The sequence below is a fragment of the Ictalurus punctatus genome, chromosome 6 (genome assembly GCF_001660625.3).
Source record: "Ictalurus punctatus breed USDA103 chromosome 6, Coco_2.0, whole genome shotgun sequence".
Classification (NCBI taxonomy): Eukaryota; Metazoa; Chordata; class Actinopteri; order Siluriformes; family Ictaluridae; genus Ictalurus; species Ictalurus punctatus.
In genome coordinates, this window is record NC_030421.2 from 33,534,286 (window position 1) to 33,561,386 (window position 27,101).

Here is a 27,101-nt window from a genome sequence, read left to right on the forward strand (position 1 = left end):
GCTCTTCAAGGATGTCAGGGACAAGATTGTAGACCTACACAAGTCTGGAATGGGCTACAAGACCATTGCCAAGCAGCTTGGTGAGAAGGGGACAACAGTTGGTGCGATTATTCGCAAATGGAAGAAGCACAAAAGAACTGTCGATCTCCCTCGGCCTGGGGCTCCATGCAAGATCTCACCTCGTGGAGTTGCAATGATCATGAGAACAGTGAGGAATCATCCCAGAACTACACGGGAGGATCTTGTCAATGATCTCAAGGCAGCTGGGACCATAGTCACCAAGAAAACAATCGGTAACACACTACGCCGTGAAGGACTGAAATCCTGCAGCACGCGCAAGGTCTGCTGCTCAAGAAAGCACATATACATGCCCGTCTGAAGTTTGCCAATGAACATCTGAATGATTCAGAGGACAACTGGGTGAAAGTGTTGTGGTCAGATGAGACCAAAATGGAGCTCTTTGGCATCAACTCAACTCGCCGCGTTTGGAGGAGGAGGAATGCTGCCTATGACCCCAAGAACACCATCCCCACCGTCAAACATGGAGGTGGAAACATTATGCTTTGGGGGTGTTTTTCTGCTAAGGGGACAGGACAACTTCACCGCATCAAAGGGACGATGGACGGGGCCATGTACCGTCAAATCTTGGGTGAGAACCTCCTTCCCTCAGCCAGGGCATTGAAAATGGGTCTTGGATGGGTATTCCAGCATGACGATGACCCAAAACACACGGCTAAGGCAACAAAGGAGTGGCTCAAGAAGAAGCTCATTAAGGTCCTGGAGTGACCTAGGCAGTCTCCAGACCTTAATCCCATAGAAAATCTGTGGAGGGAGCTGAAGGTTCGAGTTGCCAAACGTCAGCCTCGAAACCTTAATGACTTGGAGAAGATCTGCAAAGAGGAGTGGGACAAAATCCCTCCTGAGATGTGTGCAAACCTGGTGGCCAACAAGAAACGTCTGACCCCTGTGATTGCCAACAAGGGTTTTGCCACCAAGTACTAAGTCATGTTTTGCAGAGGGGTCAAATACTTATTTCCCTCATTAAAATGCAAGTCAATATATAACATTTTTGACATGCGTTTTTCTGGATTTTCTTGTTGTTATTCTGTCTCTCACTGTTCAAATAAATCTACCATTAAAATTATAGACTGATCATTTCTTTGTCAGTGGGCAAACGTACAAAATCAGCAGGGGATCAAATACTTTTTTCCCTCACTGTATATATTTATTATATATATATATATATATATATATATATATATATATATATATATATATATATATATATATATATATATAGATAGATAGATAGATAGATATAGATATAGATATAGATATATTTATGTATATATAGTACCATTAAGTACCATTAAAACCATCAGCTAACCATTAAAACTGTTACCGTTATCATTATTGGTCCTAACACACCACCAAGAGAAGGCAACACATTACCAGTACCACAGGGACCATTACAGTTTCCATTAAAACCATTACAAATTCTATGAGGGTTTCTATTATGTTTTTTTCACCAGGGTACTTTAAAATAAATATGGAGATTTTGTGTTCATTTCAAATCCTGTGATTTATTTGAGTTGTGTATTAAACAATGGTCCATGTTTTAGCGGGTTATAATAAGGACCAGTAATTGGATAATTGGCTAAACCTACCCTGAACAATTTGCGTATTAATCTGTATAATTTTTCTGATCCTCAAGGACATCCTAAATTTATTATTTTTATAATAAAATGTGATTTTTTTTTAGTCAAAACATCTTTTATCGTGTGAGTCTTTTGACTTTGGTCACTGGTTTCTTACACACCCACGTTGCTGTTTGACTTTCTGTCAGTAGTGCAGTGGGATTTAATCTCTACCTGGATTTTTCATTAACATTGACCCTTGCTGCATAATTGTTTAAATATAAATATATTTCATGTGTCGAGTGTTTCTTTAAAGAGAACTCTTATATTTGCAAATTTATAAAGGGTTATTGTTGTAGGATAATCTCATATTTAATTGTATCCTAAATTAAGCCAACTAAAAGAGTTTAGTACTTGAAGACCATGTAGGTGAAGACTTACATTTCATTCATGAAGTATGCTAACTTGCTGGTCTAATCTAAGCAACTACTCAGACGCTTGAGGTGGCCCCGTGAACTCCATGAAAAAATATTACTGTATTATACTGTTACTGTAAAGTCTGTAATCCTGTGCAATGCAGCAACATTCAAGTGAAGAGTTGTGATGGACAGGAAGTGATAAAAGATCAGTATCTACACTAGAGCGAGAGAGCGAGATGAGTGTTTCCGGGGTCAGTGTGTGAGGGAGTTAACGACTGTGGCTGAGCCATTGAGCCGAGTGTTGATCCTCCTCTGGCACAGACATCATGACTAATGCAGCTGTGAGATCAGACTGTGGGCTTATTTGGACAAAGTGTGTGTGTGAGTCAGGATTTAGGAGTGGTACGGATGCTGTGCTGAGAACGGCACACAAACACACACTTTTTCCACCTTATGCCCGTCTCCTCTACCTCTCTGTACCGTCAAATCACTGCAGTTCATCCCACACCACATATTATAGTGCACTATCTAGTGTACTTATATAAATAAGAAACAGCAGGGAACTGAATGTCAAACGCACTATACAGCTATACAGAGTTTAGGGAGATGTCATTTCATACCCTCATACACTAGTAGCCTAAGTAGTGCACTTATATAAGAAGTAGTAAAGCTCTATATTTCTCTCTCTCACTGTGTGTGTGTGTGTGTTTGAACCATGTGAGGTGGCACGTGGTTCCTTAATCACTGTTTTCCTGATGAGGGGAAAATCCAAAGCTCAGCACACTGCAATTTTGGGAAAAACATGGCTTGACTCAGGAATGACACATTTTACAGAGAGAGGCGGGGTGGGGTGGGGGGTGGGGTTCTCTCAGTCAGTAAGACGGCTCAGCTGAAGCTTTTTACACACGCTGTAAACTGCATAAAGTAGAACATTTCCCACAGGAGATAATGTAATCTTTACCACTATATCGGTTCACACGGGATATGCGTCTTACATGGTGCTATTTCTACTGCTCATTTTACAGAAGGTCCACAAAAAATCCCTACATGAAGATGTCACACAGGGAGGTGTCTTTCATTTCTGTCATTTATAGCAACACAGACGTTCAACACAGTCAGATAGAGTATGTTACTGTCTACATACTGTAATATGGCCATTCTTTTTATCATTCTCAGTGAAATCTTTCTTCATGAAGTCTTCTCCAAGAACTTCATGGAGAACGAGAAGCCAAGTGTCACATGTCTGATCAAACTATTTTTCGGTACCATGGTCCGGGATTAGGACATCTATCGGGGACCAAATAATCCCATCTGAATATAGAGCTTCTCACTGTAATCCATCACACACACACACACACACACACACACACACACACACACACACACACACTAAACCCACTGATTTTTTAAATTAAGATCCAAATGATACAATATGCAACAAATAATATACTAAATGAAGGAACCTAAATATGTTTGATGCATTTTTTGTGTTCTGTGTAAATAAATATCCACATCAGCACTGTTAATGAGCAGCTTACAGGTAAATAAAACCTCTTTTTCTCTAAATGCGACGACTTCCGGTCACTGATGATATCCAGCAGTATTCTGCTACCCGCTTTGCTTTACTTTTGGAGGAACCAAGTATTCACTGACCCCTAGTGGTAAGTCTGTGCACATGCCCCACACTTCCATATACGAACACTTTAAGTGTTTCAAGGCGTGTCGTAGGCAGGTGATTATATCTGTAATTATCTGCTGATATTTCAGAAAATTAATCAGACATTCCTTCTCCAAAACTTCCAACACAAACACACTTTTTACAGACCTCATCAACAGTTATCAGCTTTGTATAAAAGTCTCATGGAACACTCATGGAACATCTGTGGCTTCACGTGTTAGAACATATTGTGACACAATTGGGGAAAAATAAATTTTTACTCTTTATGCAGCAAATCACCAATCCTGTCATGTCTCGCAATGTACATCTGACATTCAGATTAAATATAGACAACACAGACACATTTCCACAGTCTGAAGCGATCTCATTATCTCAGATCATTATCTCATTTAAATTGCATATAATATTTGCACCTCGCCACACTACCGCGTCAAGTGTACATTCACATCAGCACATCAGGGTTTTATCAAGAACCTCCCAGAGAGATCAGCTATCATTGGATCACCGTCTGATTTCAGAGAACTTGATCAGGGTCATGTCTCCTTACTAGTGTTACTTGACCTTAGTGCAGCATAAGAACTTTATCCCATCTGTGAAACATGGTGGTGGTAGTGTCAGGGTTTGGGCCTGTGTTGCTGCATCTGGGCAGGACGACTTGCCGTCACTGATGGAATAGTGAATTCTTTATAACGACACCTAGTGAGTACAGTGGCTCATGAGGAATCCATTCTACTATAATTAAATTTAAAGAATACATAGACACTGGCCACTTTATTAGGAACTCAATACTAATACAAACTAAAAAAAATACTGAGTTTTGGTTCTACCACATAGCAAAGGTGTTCTGTTAGATTCAGATCCAGTGACTGGGGTCATTATAATAAGTGTGCATTATTATGCTGGAATCGGGCTTCTTACCACACCCACCCTCCCTCTCTCTCTCTCTCACACACACACACCCCTAATGCTAATAAACACACACAAGCCTTTAGATCAGTCTACGATATGCTTTATTTACACTTTCACCTTGGCCAGGAGGATAAAACACACACACACACACACACACACACACACACACACACACACACACACACCCCTGTACACCCTTCAGATCACACACTCAGCAGGTGAAACCTTTATTTTGTCAGAATTCAAACAGCAGAATAAAGCACCAGGGGGCGGAGCTTAGGTTACACTTAATCATGTGACAACATGCATCTCAGCATTAGCTAACTTTTATACAATGTAATACCACACTTAGCGTTAGCTAGGATGCTACAATAGTTTGCATACCACTCCTGCTAGATACCATGCTAACACTGGCACAGTGCCACATTTAGCTTGCTAGCTAACATGCCCCCCTTCAAATGACAACACAGTAGTTCAGCTAAAGCTGGTGAATTCGTTTGCAAACTGGGCTAGCTACATAAGCAGATAGCTAACAATTTCATTATGCTAACAAGTTAACCAGCTGCTGAAAGAAAAAGGCTGCATGTATGTCAAGCTAATGTTAGGACAATGCTGTATTCATGTACCTTACCAGCTACACAATATCAGGTAGCCTACTGCTAAATGTTACTGGTTAACTGGCCATCATTAGCAGTTTGCTTGCTAGCATAGCTGCTAAATCATAACAGTTGAAGTTAAAACAGTATTCAGCAAGTCAAATACGTGAAACGTGGCAATGTCACATGATCAGGTGGGTTGATGTGGTTGGCTGAGTAGATTTAACCGAGGCTCCGCCCCCGCTGAATTCCACTTAGAAGTAGGCTGCCTATGTAGGCAGTGAGGTCCCGTTTGAAAAGTAGTACAATTCTGTTCACTGTTTGGACAAACACAGCTGACAGAGGCTAGCTCTCGGGACCGAGGACACGTGTTTTAGTAACGTATCCTAAAATGTTGCGCTAAAACACGTTTGCTTTTATTACGATGGGGAAAAAACATCCGATTTAAAGTTCATTACGCCTGAATGAAAGCAGTTTGGACCAAAGTGTCACATGACCCTGATCATCATCATCATCATCATCATCATCATCTTTATTCTCATATGTCCACTGAGCTGTTTCCTCTACGGCTGATCTGATTGGTGGAGAGAAAATAAAAGGAAGGAAAAAAAGAAAGAAAAGAAAAAAAAAAAAAAAAAAAAAAAAAAAAAAAGATTGTTCGTATTGAGTTTCGAGTGTTACTCGTCCAGGTCGAGAGTGTTAAGCTCCTCCTCCAGTTCGTCCAGATCCTCCCCTGTGAACAGATTCTCATCAACCGGTACTGCCTCCGATTCCGCCTCCTCTTCCCCAGCCCCACCTCCATCACTGTCGGTGCTGGCTCCGCCCTCCTCAAGCGTGTGGTCCTCACCGTTCTCGATCCCGCCCGAAGCCTCACTCAGTTTGTGGTCTACACACACACACACACACACACACACACACACACACACACACACACACACACAAAGTTAATAAACAGTATTGGGTATGCTCTTAATACCATGTCAGAATGTATCCATGACAACCGCCATCAATTACAATAAAACCGTTGCAAATTAAAAAAACGACAACAAAGGAGCAAGGTGGCAGCCACTGAGATGTTACCATTGCAACATCTGCGTCTCAGAAAGTTTACGCGTCACGTTTCTACGTTACATCTCACCATCTGTCTCGCTGCTCGGCTGGACTCGGGAGAACCTGTCCGCCGCTGCCACCGTTATCCCCGCGCTGTCCACCTCTTTAAGGACGAACCGGGCAACGTCGATGTCCTGGCACTGCTCCTCCTCCTCCTCATCCTCCACCTCCACACACACACACACACACACACACACACACACACACACAGAGCAGGACATCAGATACCATCACGATACATCAAATGATGACCCCTGTCCTCTACACGTAAAACTACACTATAAATAAATGATTAAATACACACTGTAATGTATTGTTATTGTTGAGTATTTTTATGTGCGATATATTTAAATATAAAATGGCGTTTAAACGTAAAGACTGCCACGGTGCGTCACCATCGGTGTGAAATCATCATCATCATCATCTACGGTGGCGTATTTGGTATCGTCTGCTTCCTCATCGTCATCGTCGACCAGCTCAGGCCGGAACTCGAACACCTCTCGTCCGCTCACCTGTAACAGGTAACATCGAGAACAAGACATTACATTCCAGATCGTCGTCATCATCACGGCGAGCGGAGAGTGTAGAATTGATTACGAATTAAACGACACTGCCGCAGCAACACAGAGTAATACAGGAGATTTCCTAACACACAGGGTTTTTAACCTGTACTGCCCCCTGCTGCACCAGCCAGGTCACTGCACTATACCCCAACTCACCCCAAGAGCTCTTCCTGCTTTAAAGTCGGCCTTCTTCCTCTCCATGTCCTGCTGAATTTTAGCCATCTTCTCCTGCCTCTTCCTCTTCTTCCAGGCCAGGAACGTCTCCAGAGTGATGCGCGTCACATTCGCCCCCAGAGCTGCTCGCTAACACACACACAGAGTTTTTTAATTATTTATTTAATATACCTAACAAATTTAATTACTACATACACAGGGAAACTTTATTTGTTAGTGTATATATATATATATATATATATATATATATATATATATATATATATATATACACATACATACACACACACACATATACACGCACAAAGTTTCAATAATTTCTTCATTTTTATTAATTTAGAAGCTTATTCTTAAAATCTACTCTTAACCTACTTTATAAAATATCATTTTAAATATTTAGAATAAGTGTTTATTTAATTAGTCTTAAAAACATGTAAATTTTTTGTTAATTAATTTTACATTTGAATTGAATTTCTTAAGACAAACTGTTAAATTGTGTAGAATAATCCAGTTAAAATGACTTACTTTTTAACATGTGTAGAAACTTTTATAAATGAAAACCATTTTAAACAGCATTAGTGGTGCATTTTTGGGTCGTTAGAGTATTTCAGTGTGTAACGAGTCCTCACCTCGTTCTCGATGAGTTCCTCCAGTGAGATCTTGTCCTCCTCTTTCTCCTCCATCTTCTTGTCTTTCTTCAGGACGAAGCCGACAGGTAGAGCATGGCGATACATACAGCTGTCTCCTCCCGCCGGACACACCCAGAACCAACCGTACTTATTATTCTCTATAGCCTCCAGGAAGTACTTACACACCTGTGTATACACACACACACACACGAGAGGCAGAGAAATGAATGAGTGGAAGTGAGGCGGAGGAAGTGGACGAGGGAACGAGAACCCTGAGGAGAACGTACGATCTGAGTCTTGGCCTTCTTCTTCTCAGCCTCTCCGTGCTTCTTGTTGACGACTTCCTCTAGCTTCTTCTCATCCCAGTTCTCCATTGTGTCTGCCGTTCACAGGGGAAACCATTATTACCCTGAACTTCTCACACTCACACACACACACACACACACACTCTGAATGGACAGATCATTGACACTTGCCTTTCTCCAGCTCCTCCTCTCGTACGTCCACGTACACACTGCGCTTCTCACACTTCCTGTCCAGACTGAGGTCGTGGGAGAACTTACACTTATCCCCTTTAGTGCACTGGCCTTGTTTAAAGAACGCACACAGAACTGACTTTGGATCCACACCTGAAGAACACACACACACACACACACACACACATGGGGGGGGGGGGGGGGGGGGGGGGGGGGAGAAAAAAATAGTGAGAGAGAGAGACAGGCAGACAGAGAGAGAGAGAGAGAGAGAGTGTGAGTGAGGGAGATGGTATCAGGGATACACTTTTTCACATAACTGCCCACCTGTCTGTCTGCATGAATATTGTAGATCACAATGTTGCCAAAGTAAACAAACAAACAAAAACAAGTAAACAACAACAACAACAACAACACACTGACAGGTAATTATATCAGAAATACTAATATGTAGACTGTCCCCCTCTCTCTCTAACGGACAGTGTTTTTCTTTGAGCATCTCGTTCTCTTTTCTTGCCCTGTCTTTCTCACTTCACCTACGGTCCCCTCCAGAACTATTGGAACACAAGGCCCGTTCATTAGTGTGTGCTCTACACCAAATACATGTGGGTTTGAGATCCGTTTACGATTTCAGCTTTTATTTCCTGATATTTACCACTAGATAGGGATGTCACGATACCAAAAATCTAGTAGTCGGTACCGATACCAGGGGGGGGCTATTTTAGTTATCAAACACTGTCTGACAATGAGTGGAGGTGCACTCCTATACACACACACACACACACACACACACACACACACACACACACACACACACACACACACACACCCCTTATACTCTGAATGCAAGCATTAGTTTAAATTCACTGATATGGTGTCAGAATAAAAAGATTCATCAAAAGCATGAACATGTGAATAATTATTAGTGACATGAGGCTACGTTTAGCTGACAGGACACGGGCTGAATGGCGATGCATGGAGGAACATTAGGAGGTAGTTTATAACATTGCAATGTGTTAGCGTCGTTAACAAATAACTGGCTATCGCTAACATTACATGGAGCATAACGTTAGCTGGTTTCACGCCACAATGCAGCTGCCTCAAACAAACATAATATAGGATCGTGTTTCAGGTGCTTCACCAAATTCCAGGTGTTTCCTCGCTTTTTTTTTTTTAAATGAACAATAGCATCGGTTGCACACCGGCTTCAGAGCATCAATTATATGTTCGTTGTCATCCGCCTTGAATCCGAAGTATTTCCATATTCCATACCACATTTCCTCTCAACCTAGTCAGGTTAAAGCTAATCATCTGTAGTTTTTTCCATGTGCTTGTAGTTGTTGTTCTTCACCACTTGTGGACTGACTGAAACACTTGCGTGTATTTGCTGCCCCCATCAGGTCCGGAAGAATTGCAACCCCGGTATCTTCATTACCAACAGAACCAACGCTACTGCACAAAAACAAGTACGGTCACGATTTAAGAATGCTGGTACCGACTTGGTACCGAAGTATCGGTTCTCGTGACATCCCTACATCTAGACGTGTTAAACAACATAAAACAAACCCTTTTGTATCAGACCACTCAATTTTAGGTGAGCAAAAGTATAGGAACAGACTGACAAAGTAAATAACAGGTAATATTTGGTTGCGTTTCCTTTACTCGCAGTAAATGCATCTCTCCTGTGACTCACTGACACCAAATTGCTGGTTTCTTCTTCTGTGAAGCTTCTCCAGGTTTCTCCTGCAGCTTCTTTCAGTAGTTGTGTGTTTCGGGGGGTTTCTCCCTTCAGTCTCCTCTTCAGGAGGTGAGATGCTGATCAGTTGGGTGAAGGGCTGGTGATGGACTTGTCCAGTCTAAAACCTTCCACTTTCCCCCTGATGAAGTCCTGTGTTGAGGTGGAAGTGTGTTTTGGATCGTTGTCTTGCTGCATGATGAAGTTCCTCCTGATTCATTCGGATGTATTTCTCTGTAAATTGTCAGATAAAATGTTCCGGTAAACTTCTGAATTCATCCTGCTGCTCCATCATGAGTTCATCATCAATAAAGATCAGTGAGAACGTTCCAGAAGCAGCCATGCGAGCCCAAGCCATGACACTACCTCCACCATGTTCCACAGATGAGCTTGTATGTTCTGGATCAGGAGCAGATCCTTTCTTTCTCCACACTTTGGTCTTTCCATCACTTTGGTATAGGTTCATCTCAGTTCCAGAACTTTTGTGGATCATCTCTGTATTTCTTTGTGAATTCCAGTATCTCTTTCTGAGGAGTGGTTTACATCTTGTGGTATGGGTTCTATATTTCTGCTCTCAAAGTCCTCTTTGAACGGGCGGATTGTGAGACCTTCACCCCTGCTCTGTGGAGGTCGTTGGTGATGTCACAGACTGTTGTTTTTGGTTTTTCTTCACAACTCTCACAATGTTTCTGTCATCAGCTGCTGCTGTTGTTTTCCTTAGCCGACCCATTCGGTGTCTGTTGCTCAGTACACCAGCGGTTTCTTTCTTTTTCACGAAATTCCAGATTGTTGTATTGGCTATACCCAATGTCTGTGCACTGCCTCAGATTGATTTTCCCTCTTCTCCCAGTTTCAAAATCTCTCACTTTTCTCCCATAGACATCTCTCTGATCTTCATGGTGGTTTATCCTTTATAACTGTGTCACACATCTAAGTGTAATTATCAGGAAATGAAAGCTGAAATTCTGATCTATCATCTCATTCATCTTCTCTCTCTCTCTCCAAATGTGCATCTGTTCTGCCTGTCTCTCTGACTCATTCTCTTTACCTGTCTCTCTGACTCACCTTTGCTGACTTTCTGTGCAGCCACTACAGGTTTGAAGAGTTCATTCAACTCCGAGATCTCCTTCTTCTTGTCTCCTTTCTTATTGGCTTCAGCAGCAGCAACCTGTGAAATAAAGTTCACCACAAATCACACAGCTGCCACACACACACACACACACACACACACACACACACACACACACACACACACACCCCTGTACTCACCTGTCGGGCGTTCTGTTGCCCATATTTGACCTGCTGTGTGACGGCTTTGATGAACTTCTGCTGTTTGGCTCCTTTTTTATTCTTCAATCCAAAAGTCTTGTCCTAACACACACACACACACACACACACACACACACACACACACCATTATAACTTAGAATAACTCGCATAATAAAGCAGATTAGAACGAGATAACTCACAAAGCTAACAGTCGGGTTTAACTTCATTGGATCTGTTTAATAAAACTTTTCATTTTGAAGCACGTGCAGTTTATTAGTGAGACGTGACTGCAGCTCGCGCACGTTAGCTAGCACGTTGCTAGCCGCCAAATTATGTCAGCTAGCCTTGCTAGCAGTTAGCAAATGTTTTTCTCAATAACATGGACGGGTGAAATTAAACATTTATATCGAACCTTAACTAGAAACTTATTTCAGATACATTTTAATTCATAATTCATCACACATCTCTAGATGTCATTAGCTAGCTAGCCGGCTACGTTGACGTGTTTGGCGGCTGGCGAGTTAATATGCGGTGTTAAGTTTCCCACCCGTTTCTGGATAAATCCCGTCTCCTGAGCTGTGATTGGCTAATAATCCAGTCTTGAGTTACGCGTCGATTTGATCGCGCTTTCCGGACCAATCATAGCGCGTATGACGGAACATTACTAGCCAATCCTGGCGCAGAACACCGCACTTTCTCAAAATACGGGTGCGAGAAGCATACCAAGTTAAAGGAAATGAGCTAGCTAAGCGCCACTAGGCCGAAAGTTCAGCATGGCTGCTCCGTGTGAACCTGACTGATCATTTTAATCCATACTCACTTCAATAATCTTTTCTTTCTTCTTCTCCTGGGTTTTCTTATTACCCGTAGGTTGAGCTGGTTTCTTCGGCGGCATGTCTGTCGCGGTGTCTCGGTAATAAACCCACCTGAATCCAGGTCCTCTGCTCAGCGGCGCTAACGCGAACTGCCCGAGATTCACAACACAGAGTGCTCGCGACCAATAATGTAGGCCGCGCGCTGCATTGTGGGTAAATGTAGGACTGTGCCGCTTGTGTTGGTACATGTGTGTGGAGAATGAGAAGTGACTCCCTACTACCGTGTCAATTTACCCCAATACAAGTGAAAATATTCAGCCAAGAACTATACTGAAGTGAAAGCGGCTACTTTCACCTGTAAAAGTATTAAAAAGTAAATAAAAAAGCTGCTAAAAACTTCATTTAATATCAATATTTACCATTAGCAACAATTTGACTTGCTACTGCTGAAGTTGATATAATAATAATAATAATAATAATAATAATAAATAACTATGTTAAATGACAATATTATTGCTGTTGTTAACAATATCAACTTTGTCAATAAACAAAACCTATTCCTTGTAGATAATTTACAGTATTTTTAAACAGATGAAGTGTGAACATGTAAATAATAAACTCTTGTAAAAGTAAATGAATGAATGAATAAATAAATATATACAATATGAAAAACAATAAATTCATGAATAAACAAATCAATAAAAATATAAATAAATTAATAAATAAGACTGGTATTTATTGTAGTATTTACAGAATAAAGACTTCAAATTATAAACGAAGTTCAAAGCTCAGCTTACTGCCTCCCTGCGAGATGTGTTCAACTGTCTCACTGCTTGTTTAAAACCTGTCTCACCCCTTTAACCCAACCCTCCTTCCCACCACGCTGCATTCCTGTTCTGCACATCCACGCAGAAAAACTCCATCATCTGAGAGCGCAGAGATAAACTGTGATGACTGAGAAAGAAAATAAAAACAGATTTTACTGCACTGTGTGTGTGTGTGTGTGTGTGTGTGTGTGTGTGTGTGTGTGTGTGTGTGTGTGTGTGTGAGACATTTACACACCACCTGCAGCTGAATAAATGTAATCTGTTTATATATTTATTTACAGGAACACATTGTCTCCTTATCTTCATCTTACAATATAATTGTAGGTGAATAGTCCGATAGATACAGTCGAGTGCAAAATTAGCACGCCCTTATGACAAAATGAAGACAGGAATATAATGTGTCAGGTCTCGCTAGTAATGAAATTAATCAGGTATGTTAAGATCTTAACGATGATTTAAAAATCAGGTACAATTAGAAATAAAATGCTTTTTATGTATCAAACTGTAATCTGTTTTTTCTGCTTTTAAAGGTTATGTTTGTTTTATGGAAAATTGTGTTACTATGCTAAAAAATCTGATAATACTTCTTCTTAAAAAGCTTTTAATATGAAAGTACAGCTAATATTCAGCTAATTACAGTACTGAATAATTCAGATCAAAACTGCCATCCTTGAACGAGTCTGATGAGTAAACGTGGGTGGAGTCATCACGTAATAGCATTAGCCAATGAGAACAGATGTTTGTATTTAGAGCAGGTAAATAAATGAAGTTAATTACACAGGGGCAGTGCCTGATTTAAGATGATGATAATGGTAATGATGATGTTCTGCAGGTGTCCAGCAGGGGGCAGTGTGAGATCAGGGTACACACACTCAGGGTCAGGAAAGCACACTAACGATCAATGAACACACACACACACACACACGCACACACACACACACACAGAGACAGAGAGAGAGAGAAAGAGAGAAAGAGCGAGAGAGAGAGAGAGAGAGAAGGACGTCATTAAACAACTGGGGTTTTAACCGTTATTTAATTATTTATTTTTCAGTCAGTCTCTCTCTCTCTCTCTCTCTCTCTCTCTCTCTCTCTCTCTCTCTCTCTCTCTCTCTTCGTGTGTGTGTATGTGTGTGTGTGTGTGTGTGTGTGTGTGTGTGTGTGTGTGATCATTCTGTAATAAATCAGGACTGTAATAGGGGGTCTGTGTTGTACTGCTCTGCCCACAGAGCCAGAGTGTGATCTGTGTCCCCACAATGTCATATTTCCAGGAAATGTGTTTTTGTTACTGAATAAATACAGAGTGAATCAATACTGTGGATGCATTTCTCTCTCTCTCTCTCTCTCTCTCTCTCTCTCTCTCTCTCTGTGTGTGTGTGTGTGTGTGTGTGTGTAGTTAATTAAAATATACTTTATTTATTAAGCAATTTTCATACATGTGCTAGATTAAAGTGCTGTACAATCAAGAAGTAAACATTAAAAATAAAAATATAATGTAATAGAATTTACAGGATAGAATAAAAGATGAAGCTTAAATATAAATACAAAAAAAATAGTTAGACAGATATAAAGTAAGAATGAAATATATATATATATATATATATATATATATATATATATATATATATATAGTAACAAAAACAGAAGACTTATTTTGAATTAAACGGCAAATTAAAAATATACATTTTGGACCGTAGCGGTGTTGAGTTCTGGAGTCGAAAAGCGACATGCGAAATAAGATTAGCTGAAAACGAGCGCGGCTGACGGTTTAGCCCCGTCACTGCTGTGCTGTGAATCTCTCTGGTAATAAAACAGTAAATACACAAAGTGCAGGAGGAAAGCAGAGTTTATTGCTTTTCTCATTCCGGCTGTCAGTGTTGTGATGAAACGGTGATTCATGCGTCACTGCTTTAAATGAAACAGCGAAACGGTTCAGCGGAACTCATCGTCTGAAAGATTTCTAATAGAGGACAAAAACACACAAACACACACACACACACACACACACACACACACACACACACACACACACACACACACACACACACACAGAGTCCACACCCCGCTGAGCTCTACTTCCTGTGAGTCAGCGCTCTCTGACAGGAGAGAAGATGAGAAGTCACAGAGGCGATGGAGAGACTGGAGCTGTGGGGCAAAAATACCGACACATTATTCTGTGTCACACCCCGTCTCATACCTGTGTTTCAGTTACAGAGGACTGGAGGAACCGGAGAACCTCACCTTCAGGGCAGAGAGGACAGAGTATAAACTCAGTTTATACATCACTCTCTGTGTGTGTGTGTGTGTGTGTGTGTGTGTGTGTGTGTGTGTGTGTGTGTGTGTGTGTGTGTGTGTGTGAAACAGGAGGAGTTACAGCCCTGTACAGAACATCACTAGAATCTGGTATTACATACAATCATTTATAAAGAGGTGGAAATCAGAACAGATCGGGAAATCAGGACAGACAGATAAATAGACTGAAAGGTAAAGTGAAAGACTGATATAAAAAGAGAGACAGATAAAGAAAGAGACAGAGAGAAAGATGAAGACAGACAGATAGAGGGATAGACAAACAGCTAATGAAACAAAGAGATATAAAGAGAACGTCAGACAGGTAAACTGACAGGCAGACTAGAGAGACAGACAGGCATATAAAAAAAGAAACAGAAAGGTAAATAGACAGGCAGTTTAATAGACAGACAGACAGACAGACAGGGAAGCAGACAGACAGAGAGATAAGGAGCCAGACAGACAGAGTTAAAAAAAACAAAAAAAACCCCCAGACATACAGATAGACAGAGCGTTAAAGAGACAGACAAACAGACAGATAAAGAGACAGACAGGTTAACAGATAGAGAGACAGACAGGTTAACAGAGAGACAGGTGGTATAGATTAATGATTTAAAGTTATGAATATGAAACATTTAGCCTACATACACATGGATCAACATTTTACGTAATATAAATATAAATATAAATATAAATGTAAATATAAATGTATAGTGTTTACATCACTAAATCAAAGATAGCCATAATTTCTTTTTCAGTAAGCCCCACCTCCTCGGATCTGATTGGTCGATTTAAAAGTATAAACAGTAATGAGTGCGGTTTATTTCCTCGGACTTTATTATGGTTCGTGTTCGCTGTATAAAAGGTGAAAGAAAGTGCTGTTAATAAATCCTTAACAACATTCATCAACAGGGGGCACTATAAGCTTTAATACTGGCACTCACTCTCCATCCCTCTGTCTCTCCCTCTCACCCTCTCCACCCCCCCTCTCTCTCCATCCCCTCTCTCTCTCTCTCTCTCTCTCTCTCTCTCTCTCTCTCTTCATCCCCCATCTCTCTCTCCCTCTCCCCTCTCCATCCCCCCCTCTTTCCATCCTTCTCTCTCACTCTCAATCCCTCTCTCTCTCTCTCTCTCTCTCCCCCCCCATCCCACTGTTGCTCCCTCACTCTTTCCTTCCTCCTTTAATCTCCCAGCAGAACTGAATGTGGCATTTAGGACAGTGCTTGCATTAATTCAGCCTTAAAATGGAAAGCTGTGTGTGATAAAATCAATGCAGAGTTAAAAAGAGCTGACTCACTCACACACACACACACACACACACACACACACACACACACACACACACACACACAATTGTCCTTTGGTTCCTGCACATGGCAGAAAAAGTAGCACCTAAATGAAGATGTATGTGTGTGTGTTTTGAAAAAAAAAAGTGCTTATTTGTAAAAATAGTTGGCAGGAAGACCTTGTGTGTCTTTGAAAACACAAAACACTATGTATGGATGTAAGTGTGGTTCTATAAACACTGGACAATGGCTCTAGTGTGTATGTGCACCATGCCAAGACTGTCACTAAGTCACTAAGCTGATGCAATATTTGTTCAATTGGGTCAGCGACGGTTCCAAACAACAGGGAACTCTGGTGGTCATCCAGTGTCCCTGGAACCACAGTTACCTTCATAACGAGTGCTCTGTTTCAGCTCTCCTATCAACCAGGGGCAGTGTTTACACCTGGACACCACCCTGCAACGAGGTCCTGAGGATAGGACTCACCTAGGATGAACCACACCACCTGGGGTGGGGGAGGGGTGGGGGTGGGGGTATGGGTTGCTGACCTTGGAGAAAGTGCATGGTGAAATTTTCCTCGATCTGCTGCACCTCCTCTGGGTGCTATCATCGCTCTCCTGGGCATACGCATTGCCTCGACAGCACGTCTGCTGCCCCGTTGTGTTGACCTGGAGGTCAGTGAGGCACGCCATTGGTAAGCCCACTTCAGGAGTTTCTGTGTAAGGCAGAGAGCGTTTTCGACCTTGTGCTGCCCTGGTGATTTATACACCTGACCATCACGCCACTCTCTGAATGAATCAGGATATGAGAGTGTTTCAGAACAGGTAGGAAGATCCAGAGTCACATACTGTATACCATCCATCCATCTTCTACACCGTTTATCCTTCAGTCACGGGGAATCTGGAGCCTATCCCAGGGAGCATGGGGCACAAGGCGGGGTACACCCTGGACAGGGTGCCAATCCATCGGAGGGCACACTTACACACACACTCACTCACACACTTTCACACACGACGGACACATTGGACACGCCAATCAGCCTACCGTGCATGCAGAGAAACAACACAGCAAGAAAGCATGTCTCTGTGTTGTATCTTAGATGTGGGAATCTCACAGAGAGGATTATCCGAGCCACACGGGAATCAGTCAAACGTCTGTGTCATGCTGGACATCTGGAGCTACGATCATCGTCTGGAGATATCATCTGTCACGACTCAGTGTGTGTGATAAGCATGTCTTTGATGTTTCCTTTCATGTTTGACACAAAATCTGATTATTAGTTTATTGTGTTTTATACCAGATATACTACCTCACACCCATTTTATAGTGTAATTGTGTTAGGTGTGTGTGTGTGCGCACGTGTGTGTGTGTGTGTGTGTGTGTGTGTGTGTGTGTGTGTGTGTCAGTCTGTCTCTCAGTCCGGTTGATTGGTCCACCTGCTGTCCCCTTGCCCTTGCTGACACAACACTTTAATATTTCAGACACCTGCAGCATGTGCCATATGTCACACACACACACACACACACACACACACACACACACACACACACACACACACCTTATGAGTTATGAATGTGTAATGCAGTTCTGATATTCAAAGGATAGAAAAGAAAGGACCAAAAACTGCTGCTGGACTTTTCATAAACTTTAATCACAATCTCTCTCTCTCTCTCTCTCTCTCTCTCTCTCTCTCTCGCACCCTCCCTCCCTCTCTCTCTCCCCCCCCCTCTCTCTCGCTCCCTCCCTCCCTCTCTCTCTCTCTCACTCTCCCTCTCTCTCTCCCTCTCTCTCTCTCCCTCTCTCTCTCTCCCTCTCTCTCTGCCCCTCTCTCTCGCTCCCTCCCTCCCTCCCTCTCTCTCTCTCTCCCTCTCCCTCTCTCTCCCTCCCTCCCTCCCTCCCTCCCTCTCTCTCTGAATAAATCTCACATTTTGCCCTCGATATAATAATTTAAAATAATTCTCTCACATATTCATGAAATGTCTTTCTCACCTGTGAGTAGGGATTAACACTCTCCACACAACTGCATAGTTTTCCATTTAAAACTATCCAGCAGTAACAGGACATCATGAACACACACTCCTTCGCAGAAATTCACGCAAAATCAAGCAAACTCCGCAATAATCCGAGGAGCTTGCGATTTTGTAAAAATGACCGCAGATTCGGGCCGAGACCCGTCATGTGATGTCATTACAACGCGCTTTCATCCGAAACCCTCTCTGGTTCACGTGCGTCCAACGTGAGTACAGCTGAAAAGTCTCATTTACCCATGAACATCACCGTGAAAGGGCGTGCAGAACTATTATAATAACAAAAATCTCCACAAGTTGCATCGCAAGTTTTAAAAAAAGGCGCAGCAAAATCAAACATTTTTGGCCGTGACAATCACAAAAAATCTCCCTGGAATCCTGTACGGACCGATTACACTGCTGCCAGAGTCATCGCACATTAATCCGACGTGCATGCAGGTCAAAGACTGGACACGAAAACTAAATATACAGTAATGTTTTTGTTTTTTTAAAGGCCATTTTCACACTTGGCCCAAATACCCGATTCTGATTCGAAGCTTGTTTGGGCCGGGTCATGAGACACCATGGGTTTGTTTTCACATAGAATTCCTTCAAACTGTGAGTTGATGTGTGTAATTCCATACATCAGTTTTGTCTTAACACAGCAGGGTTACTCTTTTGCTGTATTTATTGCATGCTTCTCAAAGCGGAAGGTGTGTAAGAAGCTCTGATGGAAAAACAAACAAAGCAAAACAAGTAGTTATTTAACAAGGAACAATGTCTAATTGTTGATCCGGTAAAGTTTGCAGAAAGATGTAACAGAAATAAAACACTTTGGGATGTTCTGTTATACAAAAACAACCAATTTAAGGGTGGATGTGTGTAATTCCCAGCATGGCTGTGCGTTCTTCTGGACTTATTTTCCCTTGGTACCAACACTGCATGGCATTTCATCCTGCAGGAAAACCTGCAAATGAGAACATTACGTATGATTTTTCCAGTCATGCACAATGTTCTCAGTGCAAGCACACACACACACACACACACACACACACACACCACAGAGCTGAACTAATTACAGTGCTCCAGTCCTGTGAAAGTCTGGTTTTACATAACAGCAAGGAGTTTCATCTCCTCCGCTGACCATAACAACACCTTCCACTCCATCCCCAAACCTGAAACAGGACGTATCATGACAAGCTGAGCCAATCAGTGCGTTGCTCAGTGTGCAGAGCTGAGAGTGGAGCTTCCACACCGGGGTTCTGAGGAACTGATCCCCCAACACCACCCGTTTCTACAGGACCATTGGACTGATCGGCTCTTTGGACTGCTCAGAAACAGGTTTCACACTTCACCAAATTGTAGCCCACTCTCCGAGTCTAGAACAGAGCTCGAGTGTGAAAACAACCCTACATCGTTTCTTAAAAATACAGAATTTGTCTGACATGCCTGTTTTATTACTTAAGTAGAAAATAAAATGTTACGGAGACATCTGCAGCACTGGACTGTATTAAGTACCAGACCACGCTTCTAATTTAAATTTGATATATATTTATATTTATATACATTTATATATTAAACATACAGAAGAAATGCAGCAGCCAGTTTTCTTAGAAAGCTGCACCACAGTGAACCTTACAGAATTCAAACGATTTTAAACACAAAGGCAAATTCTGATTAGATTACTTATTTATTTATTTATTTAAAAAACGTGTTAGTATTTCTGTTTAACAGTAAGTGGAGACACTGCTCTCCATCATAAAACAGAGACAGAGACAGAGAGACACCCAGGAGCTGAAAGATGATTTATCACAGAACTCGTTGGCCAGTGTGACTGGATTCCAGCCAGATAGCGCCTGAAACTGGTTCAGATGATTTTAATGAGGACTTCGGGGACGGGAAATTAAAGTGCTAATTAACCAAAAGAGACACTAGTTTGCTAAGCATTAAAGACAAAACAAAACAGATGTCTATTCGAGGCTGGTGTTAGAAAATGTAGAGTAATAAAGTTCAGGTTCTTTAACACTAGCAAGCACATATTTGTTATCCAAGTATGTTTTTTATAGTATGTGTGTTATATGTGTTGTAAAAGTTAACGCTTTTTTTTTAGCACTCAGTCAAATACTGTTACTTTTATAAGATGCTAATCGTAGCGTAGACTCAGAAAGCATTTATTCATAATAGTGAGAATTAAAAAAAAAAAAAAAAAGGACAGCTGGTGTCTCAGTGTTGTAGTCTTGTCTGTAATGCTCAGGGTCTTTCATATTCAGAGTTCAGTCCAAAACTTACATTAATATTAATGTGGGAAAAGTTCCTTGTATTCAGAGTCGGGTTACGCATCTGCTTAAGTGTGTTTTCTGAACGTCGAATCCAGATGATTAAAATCCACTTGTGTGTAGTTCACACGTCCTAGACGGCTAGATTGTTCCTGGAGACGGGACTCTTTCAGGAGCGTCTCGACTAATGTTGTAATTATCACATTAATCACTGGAAATCCTGTTTACTTTTTAAAAATGGCTTCCGTACTCATTATTCAGCAGTGCATAAAATAGCACTTGATCCAGCACAAAACATTATTTCACTTTTTTCTTTCTTTTTTTAAAAACATCGTGCTCTGAGAGCCATGAGATACTAAATCGAGGTCACGAAATCATAACGCGCATGGATAAAGACGATTTTATCACACGTTTAATAAAGCCAAGTTACTCTGGCATAACTTCTGAACAGCTCTTACATCTGTAGTATGTCTGAGGTCTGAATACTGACATGACATTTAGCTCATGCTGTGCACAAGAAACATATTATTTTAGCCTCGTTGTTCTCCGACTTGCTCTCTTGATTGCATCCTGAATTTAATTTTCTGTTTCCCAGAATCAGCATAATTACAGACACTGTAACTTTAATCACAAACCTGATTGCAGAATCTAAACCTCAGATCCATGTTTATTCAGCACTGTGGGTGATAAATAACGGCATAATTACACTTGCTCTCTGACACACCTTGTCTGTTTATTTGTCCTTTCTGCAGCACTGTGGGATTGGCTCTTGTAATTAGCCATCCGCTATATTTAGACTATCTGACAAGACCACCAGAATACAGAAAATTGCTTTAACTGTTGCATGTTATTAATGAAAAGGATACCAGCGCTAATCTACATATTGCTGTCATGTGCATAATCAAAAAGACTTAATTATGCTAATTCTGAAGATCATAATCCTGCTTTTTTTCCCTGGAGGAATCATAAAGGACTTCTTTAAAAATCCTAATCTGTTTCCACTCAGAAAAACTGCTTGAAATGTTCAGTTTTATTCACCACCGAAGTGTTTAAACCCGTAAAGCAGTGCATTGCATAAAAGCAACTTCCTGTCTTCATTACTCGCTCCTCTGCTCCTCGTAATCACTTTCGCTGAATCGAGACAGACAGAACTGAGCAGGGAAATGGATTAGTGAACGTAATTTAGCTCTTCATCACACTCGTTTTTCACTCTTAGAGTGTGTATGTCATTTATGAAAAGTGTGATGTTTATCAATACACACTGTGTTTTAGAGTTGTGAGCACCGGGGAGGATTCAGACAGATTAAGATGATGGGATGAAGGAGAGAGAGAGAGAGAGAGAGAGAGAGAGAGAGAGAGAGAGAGAGAGAGAGAGAGAGAACTTCCTGTGTACTTGCTTTGGCAATACAAAATGTACAACTGTTTGTCACGCCAATAAAGCACATCAAAATCTGGAGGGAAAACTGAAAAACTGAGAGAGAGAGAGGAGAAGAGAAGAGATAGAGTATCATTCATAGATGCATTTCCATCACAGGAACCTTTTCAGGAACTTTAGGTGTTGAATTTAGTTTCAGTTTCTGAGTCGATACTGTAATGCTGTTAATTGATCCAATGTAAGCTTCGCATGTTGGCCAGATTGTCTTACGCACCAATTTCGTGACAATTTGTAGTAAGTGAAAAATGAGATAAGATTGTATTTGGAGGAGATCCACATCTGCTCCATGCAGACTCTCCACAAGGCTCAATTTTTTGCTCCTCTTCTCTTTCCAATCTATACCCGCTCTCTCTCTCTCAATGAGGACGTATCCTCTATACCCGCTCACCCTCTCTCAGTGAGGTCGTATCCTCTATACCCGCTCTCTCTCTCAATGAGGTCGTGTCCTCTATACCCGCTCTCTCTCTCAATGAGGTCGTATCCTCTATACCCGCTCTCTCTCTCTCAATGAGGTCGTATCCTCTATACCCGATCTCTCTCTCTCAATGAGGTCGTATCCTCTATACCCGCACTCCCTCTCTCAATGAGGTCGTATCCTCTATACCCGCTCTCTCTCTCTCAATGAGGTCGTATCCTCTATACCCGCTCTCTCTCTCAGTGAGGTCGTATCCTCTATACCCGCTCTCTCTCTCTCAATGAGGTCGTATCCTCTATACCCGCACTCCCTCTCTCAGTGAGGTCGTATCCTCTATACCCGCTCTCTCTCTCAGTGAGGTCGTATCCTCTATACCCGCACTCCCTCTCTCAGTGAGGTCGTATCCTCTATACCCGCTCTCTCTCTCTCAGTGAGGTCGTATCCTCTATACCCGCTCTCTCTCTCAATGAGGTCGTATCCTCTATACCCGCTCTCTCTCTCAGTGAGGTCGTATCCTCTATACCCGCTCTCTCTCTCAATGAGGTCGTATCCTCTATACCCGCTCTCTCTCTCAATGAGGTCGTATCCTCTATACCTGCTCTCTCTCTCTCAATGAGGTCGTATCCTTTATACCCGCTCTCCCTCTCTCAATGAGGTCGTATCCTCTATACCCGCTCTCTCTCTCAATGAGGTCGTATCCTCTATACCTGCTCTCCCTCTCTCAATGAGGTCGTATCCTCTATACCCACTCTCTCTCTCAATGAGGTCGTATCCTCTATACCCGCACTCTCTCTCTCAGTGAGGTCGTATCCTCTATACCCGCTCTCTCTCTCTCAATGAGGTCGTATCCTCTATACCCACTCTCTCTCTCAATGAGGTCGTATCCTCTATACCCACACTCTCTCTCTCAGTGAGGTCGTATCCTCTATACCCGCACTCTCTCTCTCAGTGAGGTCGTATCCTCTATACCTGTCTTCTCTCTCTCAATGAGGTCGTATCCTCTATACCCGCTCTCCCTCTCTCAATGAGGTCGTATCCTCTATACCCACTCTCTCTCTCAATGAGGTCGTATCCTCTATACCCGCACTCTCTCTCTCAGTGAGGTCGTATCCTCTATACCCGCACTCTCTCTCTCAGTGAGGTCGTATCCTCTATACCTGTCTTCTCTCTCTCAATGAGGTCGTATCCTCTATACCCGCACTCTCTCTCTCAGCGAGGTCGTATCCTTTATACCCGCGCTCTCTCAGTAGGTCATATCCTCACATTAGTCTTTGTACCTCTGCTATGCCAATGACACTCAACTAAGTCTTCAACGGTCCAGTGTAAGTTAGCCTGGTCCCACTGCAGCCTCAACGTTCTGTCCTTGGCTGACAGAAGTGGACGCCGACACAGTCTTCTGCTGTTGTAGCCTATTCACCTCAAAGTTCAGCGTGTTGTGCATTCCGAGATGCTTTTCTGCTCAGCACAATTGTACAGAGTGGTTATCCGAGTTCCCGTAGCCTTTCTGTCAGCTTGAACCATTCTCCGTTGACCGCTCTCATCAACAAGCCGTTTCCACCCACACAACTGCTGCTTACTGGATATTTATTCTTTATTGTACCATTCTGAGTAAACTCTCACTGTCATTAAGATCATTTTCTGCTCCAGCTGCAGTTAACTGTATCACATACAATCACAGATTACTCTTTAATTGTGTAATTAACAAGCCAGTGTGATTAAGCTGAGAAAAACAGATGGAACTTTTCTATCTCTGCATTTGTAGTTCAGCAGAATAATGTTGTTATTTCATCTTCACTTCCTCATTCCTTTCCTCTTGCCTCTTCTCGTTCCCTCCTCATTATCATTCGAGCCCAATTATAGGAGCTTGCATCTGAGCGTGTTAACTTCAGATTACAGTTTTATAACGAGCTTACCTATCAGAGTTCCCACACAACGTTTCACCTCAATTATATTACAATCCATAAGAAGTCAAGGAAAATCTCAGGAGAGAGGAAAAGGCCAGAAATAGTAAGAAGCTTTTCTAAACTGAATTATCTCTGTTACAGACGAGAGCACTGAGCCTCCGTGGCTTTAATGGGCTTTAATATCGATCCGTAACGGGCCTCCTGTGGTGCTTCTGATCCAGACCTCTAACGCTGATGGATGGAGGCGTTTAAACCTCGACGTGCCTCAGTGAATATGACATTAGAGCCGAGAGCTTACTGATGAACAGCAGAAACAAATCCATCATTAAACCGACGCGACGTTACTTAAGAGCGTCACGGTTTAGAAATCGCACAATATTAACTTCTCACACAGGAGGAAATGTTAGAGCTGAAAAATAAACTGTTGATGAATGTAGTGTACTGTTTTCTAGTTCCTTAAAAAAAACCCTACAAATAAACGATATCCTAAACCCGACGTGTTCAGTATTATGGGCCGCATTCGAAATTGAGTCGAGTGTACAGTGAGGATTTAATACTGAAATTGCACAGATTCAGACCTCAGACATAACTACAGACTAAAGCACTATGTACGCAAGAGTTTCACACATGTGGGTGGAGTTTGACTAAAACAGAGGTGTGACATCTCACCTTCAGAGGTTATCAGAGGAGACGCATCTTATTTACAGACATTGTTTATATCAAGGACTGAATATTTTATGAATAAAAGTATGAACGAACTGAATGTAGAATATAAGAGCTAGGTCAGCTTATCCTTCAAACTGTGGGCAGGTTTTGTTTCCAGGAGAGCTCTGGATCAGGTTCTGTTTTATGTGCTGCTGAATAACATGTACAAAAGCCATATTGATAAATTAAACCAGTGATAAATATGTTAATCAGAACGAGGAGTATCCATGCACTGGCAATACACTGTACTACCACATATTAAATATTACATTTAATTCAATTCTCAGAATCTTCTCATTCATATATCACTGCATTAGTCTTTTTTATTTGTATTTTTTATAAACCATCTCTCACTTTCATGTCATACTACATTTTGCAGCAAATTAAAAGAAAATGTTTCTTCTTGAGTCAGCATTTTCTATATCTTATTATTATTGTTTTGGCTTTAAAGGTCATGACCTTGTGTCTAGTCATCTTCGCTCAAGAGAAATCTTGAACTACACGCAGGTGATTTTAACAATCTGAATCTAAAGGTGAAAAAATCCACGAAAGCAGTTGTGTAACGTGATTCAGGTTCTTCTTTCCTCATGTAGATATTTACATAACATTTGGACTTAAGTCACTGACTCTAAATACAGACCCAAGAGTCCAAATCTGTACATTTGGTCCAAGACAATAGATTTCTTACAGGAATAACACATGAATCATTTTCAGCTGTCCACAATACACACTTTAGTCTAATGCAACACACACAATGATGTAACACAATAGATATTGTAAGGTCAGAAATTATTCATACAAACATGAATATTTTTCCCCAGGGCTAGAAAACTCAGTCTACAATTACACTTTCCAGAAGAGTTAATAAATACAGAAATGAAAGCAATGGATAGAGACAAAGAGACTTGGGAGCACCGGGAGACTTTATTAATTGAGAGATTAAACTGCTGCAACTCTCACACTGACACCACCATCAATAAAATAATAAATCACACCGGGCGGTGAGGAAAAGGTTGGGCACTCCCCAGACTGCTGTTCCTGTTGATACACAACGACTGACAACGACCTGTTCACCATAAACACATTACAACACGCACACCTCTTCCTCAAAGCCAGCAGTCTATCTTTGCCAGCTGGATATTTACTACACACACAATAGAGGGTTTAAAAGTTACAGAGAAAAATCACACCTCATTAACATGATCAAATTAATATTAAATGTTTAACTGGGTCTGGAACTATTCTGAGGGTAGTTTGGGTCTGGAGGTATTCTGAGGGTAGTTTGGGTCTGGAGGTATTCTGAGGGTAGTTTGGGTCTGGAGGTATTCTGAGGGTAGTTTGGGTCTTGAGGTATTCTGAGGGTAGTTTGAGTCTGGAGGCATTCTGAGGATAGATTGGGTCTGGAGGTATTCTGAGGGTAGTTTGGGTCTGGGGGCATTCTGAGGGTAGTGTGGGTCTGGAGCTATTCTGAGGGTCGTTTGGGTCTGGAGCTATTCTGAGGGTAGTTTGGGTCTGGAGGTATTCTGACGACAGATTGGGTCTGGAGGTATTCAGAGGGTAGTTTGGGTCTGGAGCTATTCTGAGGGTAGTTTGGGTCTTGAGGTATTCTGAGGGTCGTTTGGGTCTGGAGGTATTCTGAGGGTAGTTTGGGTCTGGAGGTATTCTGAGGATAGATTGGGTCTGGAGGTATTCTGAGGGTAGTTTGGGTCTGGAGGTATTCTGAGGGTCGTTTGGGTCTGGAGGTATTCTGAGGGTAGTTCGGGTCTGGAGGTATTCTGAGGGTAGTTTGGGTAAGGGGCATTTTGAGAGTAGTTCGGATTGTGCAAAAGAATCCATTATAATGAATGAATTATCAGCTAAACATTGATCAGTAATTAAGCAGGAGGACTTTGGGCCACTTTTAGGAATACACACTCTGGTTCCATCTTAAATCTAAAAACATTTGCCTTTGTCT

The 27,101-nt window shown here is 41.8% G+C and overlaps 1 protein-coding gene across 1 annotated transcript; it reads right to left on the bottom strand.

Annotated features, from left to right (window-relative positions):
• Positions 1-4,727: 4,727 nt before the first annotated feature.
• Positions 4,728-12,193, bottom strand: zc3h15 (zinc finger CCCH-type containing 15). Its single transcript, XM_017469775.3, has 10 exons — positions 12,013-12,193; positions 11,193-11,294; positions 10,989-11,091; positions 8,192-8,344; positions 8,003-8,094; positions 7,716-7,901; positions 7,069-7,215; positions 6,745-6,861; positions 6,378-6,516; positions 4,728-6,125 (listed from the first exon to the last, which is right to left on the bottom strand). The coding sequence occupies exons 1-10, from the start codon at positions 12,085-12,087 to the stop codon at positions 5,917-5,919; spliced, it is 1,323 nt and encodes a 440-aa protein (XP_017325264.1). The 5' UTR covers positions 12,088-12,193; the 3' UTR covers positions 4,728-5,916.
• Positions 12,194-27,101: the final 14,908 nt, after the last annotated feature.

Coding starts and splice junctions, on each gene's coding strand:
- zc3h15 (XM_017469775.3), bottom strand. CDS start 12,087: ATGCCGCCGAAGAAACCAGCTCAACCTACGGGTAATAAGAAAACCCAG. Junction 8,095..8,191: donor AGAGGAGGAGCTGGAGAAAG/GCAAGTGTCAAT, acceptor TGTGAACGGCAG/ACACAATGGAGAACTGGGAT. Junction 6,862..7,068: donor AAGCAGGAAGAGCTCTTGGG/GTGAGTTGGGGT, acceptor TACCTGTTACAG/GTGAGCGGACGAGAGGTGTT.